Genomic DNA, 14,815 nt, shown 5'->3' with positions numbered 1-14,815 from the left:
TTCAGGTCCAAGGCCAGCTTCAGCAACTTAACAAGGCCCTAAGCAACTTAGTGAGACACTGTCTCAAAATAAATAAAAAGGGCAGGGAATATAGATCAGTGATAAAATGCCCTTGGGTTCAATTCCCAGTGCCAAGAAAAAAAAAAAAGATGAAGAAGAATTTCAGAGTCCTATGCACTTACAAAATGTTACTTTTCAAACCATTTCTTGAAGACTTTTTATTGCTTGGTTGGTTCTTTGAGCTTTATTTGGTTCTAGCAATAGCAGCTTCTCTTCTTTGTGAGATAACATTATGAGTATGGACCAATTAGTGATGTTGTTCTATTAGTGAGCCAGTTGAAACCTTACTTTTCTAAATCACGATAGGGCACATGTGAAAACCAAAGATGGGTTTAAAATTCATATGGAGGGGGCTGGGGCTGTAGTTCAGTGGCAGAGCGCTTGCCTAGCATGTGTGAGGCACTGGTGTTCCATCCTCAGCACCACATAAAAATAAATAAAGATATCAAAATAAGATTTAAAAAAAAAGCTATGAGGTGATGGATATGCTAATTAAGTTTAAAAAAATCCATTTGGAGGGATTTCAGGACCATGGTTACAAAATTATTTTTCTCCATAGGCTATTCATATTTTATTTTTTCCCCCAGACAACACCACCCCATGTTATTGGTCAGTTGGATAAACTTATCAGAGAGGTAAGATGGAATGATAAATAAAATCATTTTAATTTATGTTAGGAATTGAAAGGGTGGGTACATACAATATTTTATTGAAACCTACCTAAATCTTACTCTAGGAGAGTTTATGTTCTTTGTAGTAACAGAGTCAGAACATAGTAGCAAAAATGGAAAATAAATTGAGGAGTTGCTCAGTATGGAAGACAAATTCACTTTAAATAAGTGTGGAAGGTAATGATCTAAAGACCACCTGATTAATTTTATAAATGCTGTGATTTTTTTCTGACTCTGTATTCAAATCTAGAATTTTGTAAACACAGAGTCTACTTTTACCTGTTAATTACTTCACCTGACATCTTGATCTAGACTTTAGACTTTTTATTGTTATAAATTTCAGCCTGCTTCCTAATAAAGACATAAGATAGGTGAATTATCTTGGTACTATTCAAACTCCTGGTTGTTGGTATCACAAAGGTCACTTCTTCCAACATAGCTGTCCACATGTCTCAGCTTGTGAAATTGACACTGGATATGCCTTCTGTGCTACTGTACTTATAAGCCACACATTTTATGTCTGGCCTCGGAATTTCCTGACAGCCCACATTCAAATAATATTTTGTGTTGTACGGAGATTTGTTATAAGGAAATCCAGGGAAGGAATGATTGAGAAGATAAAAAAAAAACTAATACACAAATGCTAAATATAAATATGTGCCATGTAGGTATAATTAAAAGAAGCATACGCTATTGAAGTGAGGGGAGAGTAAGACTTAGTAGTCATGATTTGACTCTAGAAGGATTGGGGCAGTACTATGCAATCAAGAATGTTTATCTTGCCGGGCGAGGTGGCGTACACCTGTAATCTCAGCGGCTCCAGAGGCTGAGGCAGAAGATCGTGAGTTCAAAGCCAGCCTCAGCAAAAGTGATATGCTAAGCAACTCAATGAAACCCTGTCTTTAAATAAAATACAAAATTGGGCTGGGGATGTGGCTCAGTGGTTGGGTGCCGCTGAGTTCAATCCCCTGTACCGAAAAAAAAGAATGGTGTCTTACTGGGTACAGTGGTGCATGCCTGTGATCCCAGTAACTTGGGAGGCTAAGGCAGGAGGGTTGTGAGTTCAAAGCCAGCCTCAATAACTTAGTGAGGCCCTAAGCAGCTTAGTGAGAAAATTATATTCTCAAAATCAAATATAAAAAAGAGCTTGGAATATGGCTCAGTGGTTAAGTGTCCCTGGGTTCAATTCCTGGTGCAAAAAAAAAAAAAAAAGTGTCTTGGGTGGCCTAGTACTTCTCTTGGCTGAGTGTCCTTGTGCAGGGCTCACCATAATATTCTAAGCTTAGATTAAGTCCATAATGCGACTGAAATGTGTTTCATATGTCAAATGCAGATAACTCTCATAACCTATTTCTGTTTTTGATTAGGTTTCTACCTTGGATGGAGTTTTAGAAGTCCGAAATGAACATTTTTGGACCCTAGGATTTGGCTCATTGGTATGTTTTCTACTTATTACTTAAAATAAAATTTAAAACATAGTTTTTAATTTCTAAAACTGAAAAAGGGGGTTTTTTTAGAATTTTTGTAGGGCTTTTGATTTCCATTTCAAATCCAAATTTGGATTCAGTTACCTACCTGAGATTAATTAATTAATTAATTTTTTTAACCTTCAAACTACTGCTGATCTTAATACTGGACTGTCCAGAAAAGACAAGTCCATAGTCAGTGTTTCCTTAATATGAGAATGTTGCAAAAGTAAAAAATACAATTATGTCTTTTTAACCATAGTTCTAATTCTGTAGATTTTGCTGAGCATGTTAAAGAGTTGCAGTAACACAACTTGCTTCAACATAAAAGTCCATACTTCCTTTTGTCTTTTTGAACCCGGGCTCAACCCCTCAATCACTGAGCTACATCTCCAGTCACCACCCTACCTCACCCTCAACGACTTTTTTTTTTTTGAGACAGGATCTCAATAAGTGGTTCAGGCTGGCCTTGAACTTGGAATCTACCTGTCTCAGCCTCCCAAGTAGCTGAGATAACAGCAGGCACCACTATGCCCAGCTAAAATTCCATGTTTTCTAATCCAGTTTGGACCTCAATACCAGAGAAATTTTATTATGGCATGGTTTCATTCCTGTGTCAGGATGACAAGAAAAATACAAAAACATATCCTCCCCCTAAAATTTAAATCGCCCTATTATGTAGAGAAAACTGCTGTTGAAATTTTGGTGTTTATAGTTAAACTGGTTCTCCTTAGAAAATGAGACCATTCTATTTTATAATTTGCCCTTTTCACTATTTTTTTGGTAGGATTTTTATTAAGGTATCTTTAAGGGGCTAGAGTTGTGGCTCAGCAGTAGAGCACTCGCCTCACACGTGCAAGGCCCCGGGTTCAATCCTCAGCACCACATAAAATAAATAAATAAATAAAATAAAGTTATTGTGTCCAACTACAAAAAAAATTTTTTTTAAAAAAGGTATCTTTAAAACCCTGAAACCTGGTTATTTACATCCACAGACTTTGTGCTGCCAGCCAATATTTAGGAGACTGGGATTTAGTATTGGAGCAAAACAGCTAAAATTCTTACCCAGGCTTTTCCTTATAATGTGGGGAGACAGTAGGAGGGGGTACAGATTTCCTTCAGCCTACTTATTATATCATAAAGTTTTCTATGTCCTTAAATACTCTTCTACAGTATAATTTTTAAAAAAGCAAAGTGGGTTTTATTTTTCTAACATGACATAAATTCCAGAAGTGGGCAGATCAGAGCTGGTCCAACAATTCAGATTATCAACCAAATTTGTAATCTTTAGTGTCAGATTTATGCACTCAGTGGAAAAATAGCTGCGTCACCTCTGCCTCTACCCACTCTTCCCCTCTCTAGTCATTTCAGATATCTAAAACTTATTCTCTGATAAACTCTTCAGAAAGGGCTAATGAGAGCAATATTTTTAAATGTTGAAAAGTTTGTAGACACTATACTTGAAAATCAGTTGATTGGATATAAAATCACTAGTGCAGTTTGTTTTCTTGAGTTTCTTAAATACATTACCTCATCTATCTCTGGAATAAAGCACTGCTGGACAAATCCAAATGACAGTCTTATTGTTTTTCCTTGTATAGGTAACTATCTTTTTGCCTGGATGCCCCCCAGCTTTTTTTTTTTTTCTTTAAAGGGTCTAGGAGTATTGCTCAGTGGTAGAGCTTGTGCTTAACATGCCTAGGTTCCATCCTCAAAACTAAAATACATAGATAGATAGATAGATAGATAGATAGATAGATAGATAGATAGATAGATAGATAGATAGATCGATCGATCAGTAGGTAGGAAGGTAGATAGATAGATCGATCGATCTTGGTATTGCTCATTCATCAGGTATAGTGTATCCTCTGATGAATGCTATTTCAAAAATAATTTTAAACAATATTTTCTTTAAGTATAGTTCTTAATATGTGTTCTGTTTTCTTGCTTTGGTTTCCTTCTTCCAGAATTCCTATTCTATGCATGTTGGGGCTTTGCCTTTCTTTCATATGTTATTTTCTCCAAAATCCTTATCATATTTTAATTTTTTTTCAATTTAAAAAATTTTTCTTCTTTTTGACTTTTTTTTCTTAAGGTATACTTACTTGTTTTTTCATTTCTTCTAGTATAATCTTCATTTCTGGAGTGATTTTGTTTTTCCTTGTATTTTAGTTGTCATCTCATTTCCACATTTTTGTAATTCTGATTCATGTTCTTGTTTCATGCCTTTTGACTTATTTTTAAAAAGCAGGTAATAGTTTTTACCTCATTTATAGTTATGTATTTTATATATACATACACACACATACACACTTCATTTTATTTATTTTTCATGTTGTGCTGAGGATTGAACCCAGTGCCTCACACATACTAGGCAAGCACTCTACCACTGAGTCGCAACCCTAGCCCTCATACTTATGTCTTTCTGATCATCTTTTATAATCTCTTTTACATTTTTTTCTTATAGTAATTTTATGTGATTTTTGACCTTGATTCTTTTCTGTTGTCCATTTTTATGGGAAATTAGCTTTCCTGTGTTTTATAATTAGGACTGGTTTAAAATAGTTCATATAAAATCATGGGTTTGAGCTCCCTTTTTTGATGATTTTTATAAAGTGAACGTTTTTGTTTTGTTGAGTTTTTTCCTCCTAACTATTCTACATCTGAATCTCCTTTATCCTTTGTCTCTGCTGGGCTACTCAATTGGATTCTCTTCCCAGTTGTTTCTACTTATTGTTGGGCTTTGTCCTAGAAGGGAGCTTTGCCTGGCTACTTGAGAGCTCACGGGGCTCAGGCTCCTACAGCTCTTCAGACTTATGGCAGAGCCAGTGAACTCACCCAGGATTGAGATGTGTGAAGCCTCTCCTGGTTTCAGCTACCTTTCTCAGATTGACTGTCCTAGATTTCTGTTAAGTGCCATTTAGCTGCTTCTGGGTTTTTAGGTCAGTCAGGTGTCCTGTTACTTCCTTTTGTTCCTCCTGCACAGATTCTGATGTCTTGCAGGTTTTACCGCTTATATTTGTAACTTCATAGGAGTACCAATGTTATTAAGTTTGGTAGTTTTTTTGGTTTTGCTTTTGTTTTCTTTTTAGTTGTAAATGGACACAAACACATTTATTTATTTATTTATTTATTTGTTTGTTTTTTATGGTGCAGAGGATCAGACTCAGTGCCTCACACATGCTAGGCAATGCTTTTACTGCCAAGCCAACCACAGCCCTTAAATTTTTGTTTATTTTTTTAAACATTTTTTTTTAGTTGTGATGGACACAATATCTTATTTATTTATTTATTTATTTAGTGGCACCGAGGATCAAACCCAGTGCCTCATGCATGCAAGGCAAGCACTCAACCACTAAGCTACAACCCTAGCTCCCAGCCCTTAAGTTGTTTTGGTCGATGTTGTTCATAGATTTTCAGTTTTGTTGTCTTAGCTTTTCTATTTTTGCAAGGATATTTGGGGATTTCAAAAACCACTGCCATCTTCCAAGAATCCCAACATAATTTTTAGTAGTTGCAGTTTTACATTATATACATATGCCATATTTTATTATATCAATCCCCAAATGGACATTTAGATGGTTTTCTATTTTTTCCTAAACAGGATGGGATGAACATTTGGTGGAATGATCTTTACACATATCTGTTATTATTCCTTAAGATTAATTTTTAGAAGTGATTTTTGTAAGAAAATAATCACATTTTTTTGTGTTTTGGTGCAAAATGCCTTCTACCAACTTATATTCCTCCAGTTCTGCAGCTCATTTTTAACCATTCTTTTAATTATACTGACCATATTAATAAATAAGTAGACAAATGTTTCTTAAGCTGGATGGCTTATGAACACAAAGAATATAGTCATCTAAATGATTCAGAATTTTATTATCTAGAAACCATACCTACCTACATAGTCCCTCAGTAAGACCCCGGAAATTAACAGGCTTTTAAGCTGCCTAAAATGTATGTAACAAAAACCTTAGATTAACACATGTAACAAACTCATAGGAAACTGTTCAAGCTCATATCCTGGAATGGTTTTTCGTTTGTTTTGATTACTTTGCATTCCATGTCAAACCACAAAATGATAGTGTCAAAGAAAAGAGAGAATTAATGATGACTTGATTTATTTTTTTAATATTTATTTTTTAGTTGTAGTTGGACACAATATCTTTATTTCACTTATTTATTTTATGTGGTATTGAGGATTGAACCCAGGGTCTCGCACATGTGAGGTGAGTGCTCTACTGCTGAGCCACAACCCTAGCCCAAAGATGACTTGATTTATATACATGGCCTGTCTTACCTAAAAGTAATTAACTACAAGTCATGTTAAAGGAATATAAGGGTTTTTTTTATGTTATGATTGACAATAGCTTTTGTATTAGTATTCTATAATTAATGTTTCAAGTCATAGATTCACACACATTGTAATTAGATGCTAATTTATGTACAGTTTATGTTTTGTAATAACTTTAAAAATTACTTTAAAGCTTACTTTATCTACAAATCAACAAAGCATGTTTGCTGGACATTTTATTTAATTTTATTCATTACATATTTTTATTTGGCAAATAATAGCTATTAGAAAACTAAAAACTTGTAACTTGTAAGTCACAAAGAATAAAAATCCTTAATAATTTTGCCATATAGAGATAATTGCTTTTCTTGATATTTTTCTGTTTGTCTGTTTTAACCAAAATAGGATCATTGTTATACCTACATTTTATTATTTACTTGAAAAATATAATGCGTAATAAACACCTTTTCAGGTTAATAAATGTAATGCCTATGGCTCTCTATCCTTCTAGTATCTAGGATAGAAACCTTGAGATCATCTCAGATGAGTCCATCTCCTTCATCTATTAGTACCAGGTGGTATCAGGTCTTCTCACTTCTACCTCTGGAGTGTGACTAATCCATCTGTTCCTCTCTGATCCCACTATTTTTGTTGTAGCTCAGCTCTCCTCATTTCAAACCTAGACTGTTGCACTCATTTCCTACCTGGTTACCAGTGGTCCATACCTGCATTTTTTCCAAACTCAGATTATTTCACTTCTATTTGAATGCTATTAAATCAGAACTTCTTTATCATTTTTAGAGCCATGTATTAGCCTAACTTTTTAATGTATTACCTACATATCTTCCCCCCCCTTCTCTTTTCTTCTTTTCTTTTTTAAAAATGTTTTATATTTGTAGATGGACAGAATGCCTTTATCTTATTTGTTTATTTTTATGTGATGCTAAGGATTGAACCCATTGCCTCACATGCTAAGCAAGTGCTCTGCCATTGAGCTGCAGCCCCAGCCCCTTCTCTTTCTTCTTATCGTTCCTTCTTCTGCCCCTCAAAATGTTTGTACTTCTTTATATATTAGTATAAATTACAATATTGCTTATTCTTAATAGGTATGCCATGTATTTTAATTGCTCTTCCCTCAGCACCAAATTCCTTTCTCCACTTTTTGAAATTCCATTTAATCATCGGTCCTAGGTCAAATGCAGTCTTCTTTCGAAGTCTTCTCCAGTTGGAATTAATACTTACCTGTTGTTCCCATCTACCATGTTTTCATATACTTTATTTTTTTCTGCCATGTGTTTTAACTTATACCTATCTTTGTCTTAACTGAATTTTTTATATTTTAAATAGTCAGAAATTATTTCTTCAACTTTTACATTAATAATTATCAGTAAGTAGTCTTCCAGAAATAGCAAGACATTATGCTTTCTCTTATTTTAAAGAATTTTCTAAGAACTGACCAAATCATAAGTAAATTGTTTATTTCTAATGGAATTTTCAGTAATATAATTCTAAGTGTTCTCTTATGATTTTGCCCCTTTTAGGCTGGATCAGTGCATGTAAGAATTCGACGAGATGCAAATGAACAAATGGTTCTTGCTCATGTCACCAACAGGCTGTATACTCTTGTATCTACTCTGACTGTTCAAATTTTCAAGGATGATTGGATCAGGCCAGCCTTACTGTCTGGGCCTGTTGCAGCCAATGTCCTAAACTTTTCAGACCATCACATAATTCCAATGCCTCTTTTAAAGAATACTGATGATTCGAACCCTGTCACATCAACTCCAGCTAAACATAGTAGTCCTCCTCCAGAATTTTCGTTTAATACCCCTGGAAAAAATGTGAGCCCTGTTATTCTTCTAAACACACAAACAAGGCCCTATGGTTTGGGTCTTAATCATGGACACACACCCTATAGCAGTCTGCTTAATCAAGGACTTGGAGTTCCAGGAATGGGAGCCACCCAAGGATTCAGGACTGGTTTTACAAATATACCAAGTAGATATGGAAATAACAATAGAATTGGACAACCAAGACCATGATGTACTCTAACTTATTTTTATGAAGAATATTGACTCCTAGGCTTCCAATATATTTAGTAATTCAACTTTGCATTGACTGTTCAATCATTTACACGAAATGTTAGAAAATAGTAGGCTTGTTCACATTTCATGAAACCTATAAACTATATTTTTGTAAAATGTTTTGTGGCAGTGAGATCCTTGTAAATGTTATAGTCTTTAAATAGACTTCCTTTAGAAAGCGTGTTTCTCTAAATTTGAATTTTGCTATCCTTGGTTTTGTAGCTGACTGCAATGTGATACAACCCTACCTTTATAAGAGAGCCACTTCATGGAGTGGATCTATCACTTTACTAAGAAGACAATATTTTCTTTAGTGAAATTTATAAACATGCTTCTTAAATAATATACATTTTAGGAAAGGACAAAAATGCCATTTGAAAAGTAAAAGGCTCTTTTATAGCTTTTCCAAACTTACTTGCTACATTTTTTCTTTGAGGTCTTCCTGAATTATATCTTATAAAGTAAGCAAAAATTTTTATCAGAAATTTTGGGATACGTTCTACTATGTAGCACAATTTAAATTTTTGAATCCAGAGTTTTGTTAAAAGTTTTTCTCATCATTTATAAGTTTTAACACATTTGTAAATAATCCATAGTGCCCAGTGTTTTAATTGGTTCAGTGAATATCAAACCTTTGGTGAAATGCAGTGAAAGAATCACAGGTTTCTATATTATATTTAATCAAATACTGACATAATATTTATCTCTAACAAATTTTAATTGGTTAACTTTTAAATTTCTCATTTTATTAACAAAATATGTCAAACATGTTACTCCAAATATTTGGAATTCCAGACATCATATGGAATTGATATCTTTTCAAATTTGCCTAAGGAATTTGACTATATATTATATCATTTTGTAGAAGTATAATGGAACTTCGATTATAGAATACAGTATTGTCAAGTCTGCAGTGAGCAGTTTCTGGCTTTTTTTGTTTTACTTTGTTAAAGATAGTGAATTGTTAACTGTGATGAACAGTGTGAGAATCATGTAGATTATATAATTTTTTTTGGTTATTTTCCAAATGCAGATTTTAAAGACTTTCCAATGTGGCCAGTATTTCTTTCAAAAAGTATAACAAGTAGCACTCACACATTACCTGCAAGGCTTCTTTTTGTTTTGTTTTATTATGTGTTCTATAGTTGTGGTTTTGAAAAAGCATTTTGAGAATAGATTAAAGTTTTTCTGGAATCCGGAGCTGGAGATTTATAACTTTCCCAGATATCAACCAGCTATATAGACAAGAATTTTGTTTTAGTAGAATTTGCAACAATTTCTTCAGTCAACTTATTCTCTTTTAAGTAAGGACAACACTTCAAAATCCTTTCTTTACAGTGGAATCGCAGACATTCAAGAAACCATCTCTGTCAAGCAGAATTGTAGTCATTTGTGGTAATAAGTCAGCATGTTCTAAATACCTTTTGCTTAGTGAAGAGTGATTCATTGTCTTTGACATCTGCAACCCTGTTTGGCCACTTGACCCAATGAAGAAAAAGATCCCAGGCTACCTTGACTACTGGAGTAAATGAAAGCTTGTAAAATGTCATGAGGCAACCTTTTCCTGTCCTTTTTCGGATGTTCTCCAACTATTTCTACGCCTATTGGTCTCCTGTTACTGGGTGATTTTTCCTCCACTGACCTCATCTAACTGTGAATTGGGGTCATAACATGAAATCTGAAGTACTGCCATGTGCTGAGTGATAATTAAGAGGTATTTGCTGGGACTTGGGGATGTAGCTCGGTAGTTGAGTGCTTGCCTAGCATGCACAGGCCCTGGGTTCTATCCCTACCACTGCAAAACAAAAAGTATGTGCTACCACCCCATACATGTCTTCTCCATCCCCATGGGATTTTAAAAAGTGTTCAGTTACCAACCACAGCTCTGTGTGAGGTTCTAGGCGTGCTTCCTCAACACTCGTTCAGAGGCAACACCTGCACAGCTATCCCACCAAAGGTGCTTTAATACCTGTACTACTTGAGAAAGGACACTCAGTGACCTGTGGGTTGTGAAGGAACTGGCCCCTCTTGCTGAAAATCAGTAATGCCAAGTGTTGCAGGTGATGTTGGCCTGTGTGTTATTAGAAGTGACGTCTTAGTTGCCAAGCTCCAAGAAACATGACCAGCTCAGGCCTGTGTAGAGCAGCCTTACTGGTAAATCCTATCACAGAACCACTGGAAGCTAGACAAAGAAGGAAAAATCATTTCAGTGCTTGGCCCATGTTTGTAATCAAGCTCAATGGAGTGTGATTAACCCTGTTTTTAAAAATCAATGTATTATGGAAAACACTAGCTAGGAGGCAAGATGCTATGTCAATAGTTTGTAACTAGGGTCAAGTTAGTCATTTAACTTCTCTGAGCTTTCTTATTTGTAAAATTAGGGAGAGCAGTGAATTTGTTTATTTGTAAAATAACACCTCAAAAACTTTATGACTAAATCTGCAGAATATGTGCCCAATTACTAAACAAATTTTGTGCCCAGAATTTCTGTCTAGTGACTACCTCAACACACAGGCCAAGTGTTGCCTACACCAACACCCAAGCCATTAATTTGAGGTGCCATGAAAACGAAAGGTGAATCACAGGCTAATACCACTTACATTTTGTTTTTCAGATTTGCCTTGACTTAAATCTGTAGATTAGAAAGATTTTTCTTAGACTTTTTTCTTTGTGGGGGAGGTAGAAAAAAATTAGGGCAGGGTATTCTTTGCTTCTGTGGGGTACAAAAGAATGAGATACATTTTTCCCTTCTTAGTTTTTGAAATCACAGTTGGAATTACATACAATGAATATACCAGTTACTGGGAGAAGACCTAATTTCAAGCCTCTGATTTAGCTGCTTGTAAATTACCAGTTTTTGTTTGACTCAAAAACGCTGCTCTTTTTTGGGAGTCTGATCTGCTTCTAAATGAGAAAGTTACATTCCACATTGTTTGATTTATATTGTTTGAATTAAAGAGCATATATGAAGTTTTAGATAATTTTGGTTTGTTTATTTAAGAGATATTTATCGATAATTTAAATATCATATTTGGCAAAATTTGTTGAGTTTCTTACATACCCAGCACTATACTAAATAAATATGCACACAATATATCAATTTTTGTGACCCAGTATTCCTGGGGCTGAGAGTAACCCAAATATGAACAAGATTTCTTCAAGTTGCTGATAATACCAGTTGGAGGGATGAGACACAAAACTTACATGTTACAAATTAAATTCCCTTCCACTTCCTCATCGTCTTTGGCTCCTTTTGCAAGATTTTTAAACCATCAAGCTGAAAATAAAGGATCTAAAATGCTCATTGGCTTAGGGTACCCTTTATTTAAGCAATTACTAGTTTAAAAGCACCTTTAATAACACTGACATCATCATCATCAAATTGCCATCCAATAAGCCTAGCTTCTTGCAAAAAAGTTAACTTGGATAACACATGGCTAAGTTTTCTGACTAATGCTGCATCTGGTAAAAATCCTTCAGTACTGAAGTCAAAAAATACTAATTGCTTAAGATTCTCAAATACACTCATGAAGGCAAGCCATCCATCACTGCTCACACAATTTCCTGCCAAATCCAACTGCTGGAAGTTTTTCAGAGTCGTCTTTTCAAAAAAAGCACCTGGGTAAAGAAATAAATATGTTAATTGAAAGAGACCCGATTTTTAAAAAGATATATGTGTGTATATATATATATTTTTTCTGTATACACAAAAATACATATAAGTTTTCCATTTTGAAGTGACTATGATTGTACCAGGGTTGTTATGGTTTGGATCTGGAACATCCCCCAAAGCACGTGTTAGGCAATGCAGCAGTGTTCAGAGTTGAGAAGATTGGATTGTGAGGGCTCTGACCTCACTGATGGATCAGTTCGTCTGATGAACTAATAATCTGAATGGACTACTGGGAGGGCAGGTGGAGCATGGCTGGCAGACGAAGGTCACTGGGGTATGATCTTGGGGATACCCCAAGGTATCTGTCCCTGTTGCACTCTACTTCCCAGCTGCGCTGAGCTGCGTAACTTTTCTCGGCCACACCCTTCTGCCATGGTGTTCTGTCTCACCTCAGGCTGGTAGCAATGGAGTAAGCTGACCATGCACCTCTGAAACAAGAGCCAAAATAAACTTCCTCCTCTAAGTTGTTCTTGATGTGTATTTTGGTCACAAGGACAAAAAGGTAACTAACACAGCTGTGCTTCAGAAAAAAATTCGAATTCTATAGATAGATTGTGAATATATCCCATTATATCTACAAATTTTATCTTTCCTAAAGTGTAAATGAGAACTTTTAAGTAGTAAACAAATATAAATGAATCATATATTTTTCCCTTTTCCTGACTTTTCCAGGAAATGGAACTTGGCTTATATTTTGAAGTTTGAGATTCTATTAAATATTCAGGACTTATTTTTGACACCGGAGTCAGTTAGGCAATAGTAGGTCATTTTGTCTTTGGTGAAGTAACATCTAACTATTGTTATCTTTGGGCATGCAGTGTTCCTAATTGTAAATCTGAGTAATCATGAGCTTCCTTCATCATCTAAAGATGGGTGCTTTTATTGGTTTTTTACCTTCTCTGGCCTCTTCAGGAAATTCCTCCATTCCTTGCATAATAGGGCACCGGAAAGTACTTCCTATACTAGGAAGGAAGAAATCTTGTCCTGCTAATACATAGAGATCAGCAGGCTTTTTTAGTGTTTATGCTTTATTCCTATATTACCAGTTTAAATGCTGTCTTTCAGGTCATATTCCACCATGCAAATTGACCAACATAAAAAAAACATCAGGAGTTCATAGAAACCCTTTATGAATTGTGTGCCTTAGGTCATGTACAGTGTTACCCCTACGTCTTTCATGGCCTTTTCTGGGAGACTAAGTTCATTCTGATGTGTAGGTTGGAAAGTCTGGCACACTGAACAAGGAAGCTCTATTCTTTGTTATGTTTATAGTCTGGACTATCAACACAAATTGCAGAAGATTTGTATGCTTGGTCTGTCAATCCACATTACTCTGCTTGTTCCAGCCTATCTTAGTTCTGTACCTCATCCTGCTTTGAGCACAGAGGTTATGTATTAAACTTACATTGCTTGAGAGGATGCATGTTATTAGATAACATTACAATCTTACAAAAATGAGTGTGCAAGGTTCAGTTTGGATTACAAATAGGAAAGGTATTTCCTGGAAAAGGATTTTTAAAACTCCCTTGCCAGGGCTGGAGTAGTGGCCCAGTAGTAGAGCACTTGCCTGGCATGGATGAGGCCCTGGGTTCAAACCTCAGCACTGCATATAAATAAAAGATCCATGGACAATTAAAACAAAATTTAAGTCTCTTTCTATTGTCTTGGTGCCAAAGACCACTATTTCCCACAGACATATGACAAAGGAGGGTCATGGTGGTGCATAGAATCCCAATCACTTCGGAAGCTGAGGCAGGAAGGGTAGAAGTTCGAAGCCAACTTCAGCAACTTAGCAAGTTCCTGTCTAAAAATTTAAAAAAAAAAAATAGAAAGGGCTGAGGATGTAGCTCAGTGGTAGAGCACCTCTGGTTTCTATCCCCAGTATGAAGGAAAAAAAAAAAAAAAAAAAGGAAACCAAAGAGTTCAGTTAGAGAAGGAAGTGTTCAGTGATATACAGCTTATGTTAAGGTTAACAAAGACAAAGCTCTATGCCACCAATAAGGAGAGCTTTAGGACAGGAATGGTCATTCTTGTCTGACCAGTTTATGTGAGCTGAGGTCAAGCTACGTATGTACTCTAACCCACTTTATGTACAGAAATTGACCAGACCCTTGGTGAGGAGGTCTAAGAATGTGGAGTCAGATGTCACTGTGTGGCCTTGTGTAATGTGCTTAATACAAATATAATACGTACTGTAAAGTGCTCACTCTAGACTGTCCTCAGTGTCAGCCAGTACTTTCATTACCTTCACAAGGCTTTGAGTTCTGAAAGCTCTTCAGGTTCTTCTTTAAATATACCTGAAGTGAATGATCCCTGCCTGACTACCGACACCAGACGCAAAAAAGGACAGAACCAGGTAAGGGTATTTGCCACTGAAACCATCCTTGGCCCTTCCTTCTCTGCTTTTATTTCCTTGAAAAGTGAGACAGACTACTAGTTGTTCTCCAAAACTAACTAACTAACTCTCTCTCTCTCTCTCTCTCTCTCTCTCTCTCTCTCTCTCTCTCTCTCTCTTTTAATACCAGAAATTGAACTCAGGGCACTTGACCTCTGAGCCACATCCC

At 35.6% G+C, this 14,815-nt stretch overlaps 2 protein-coding genes across 7 annotated transcripts in view; one reads left to right on the top strand and one right to left on the bottom strand.

Moving 5' to 3' along the window:
- Slc30a6 (solute carrier family 30 member 6) overlaps positions 1-11,556 on the top strand; it is a 45,622-nt gene extending 34,066 nt beyond the window's left edge. For all 6 annotated transcript variants that reach the window (XM_048804578.1, XM_015479789.2, XM_048804579.1 and 3 more), the window contains 3 exons: positions 648-695; positions 2,099-2,167; positions 8,036-11,556. In XM_048804578.1, the coding sequence (XP_048660535.1) occupies positions 648-695; positions 2,099-2,167; positions 8,036-8,536 (618 nt within the window). In that variant the 3' untranslated portion in view covers positions 8,537-11,556. The remainder of the gene's footprint in view (positions 1-647; positions 696-2,098; positions 2,168-8,035) is intronic.
- Positions 11,557-11,882: 326 nt separating this feature from the next.
- The window catches only part of Nlrc4 (NLR family CARD domain containing 4), a 38,076-nt gene continuing 35,143 nt past the window's right edge, over positions 11,883-14,815 (bottom strand). The window contains exons 9-10 of the mRNA XM_048804948.1: positions 13,146-13,260; positions 11,883-12,196 (exon numbers count right to left, since the gene is read on the bottom strand). Coding sequence (XP_048660905.1) covers positions 11,904-12,196; positions 13,146-13,260 — 408 coding nt within the window. The 3' untranslated portion in view covers positions 11,883-11,903. The remainder of the gene's footprint in view (positions 12,197-13,145; positions 13,261-14,815) is intronic.

Source organism: Marmota marmota, unplaced genomic scaffold (genome assembly GCF_001458135.2).
Source record: "Marmota marmota marmota unplaced genomic scaffold, marMar, whole genome shotgun sequence".
In the NCBI taxonomy this organism is placed as follows: domain Eukaryota; kingdom Metazoa; phylum Chordata; class Mammalia; order Rodentia; family Sciuridae; genus Marmota; species Marmota marmota.
The sequence above is the reverse complement of the archived record's forward strand: the minus strand, read 5'-3'. Positions and strand labels throughout refer to the sequence as shown.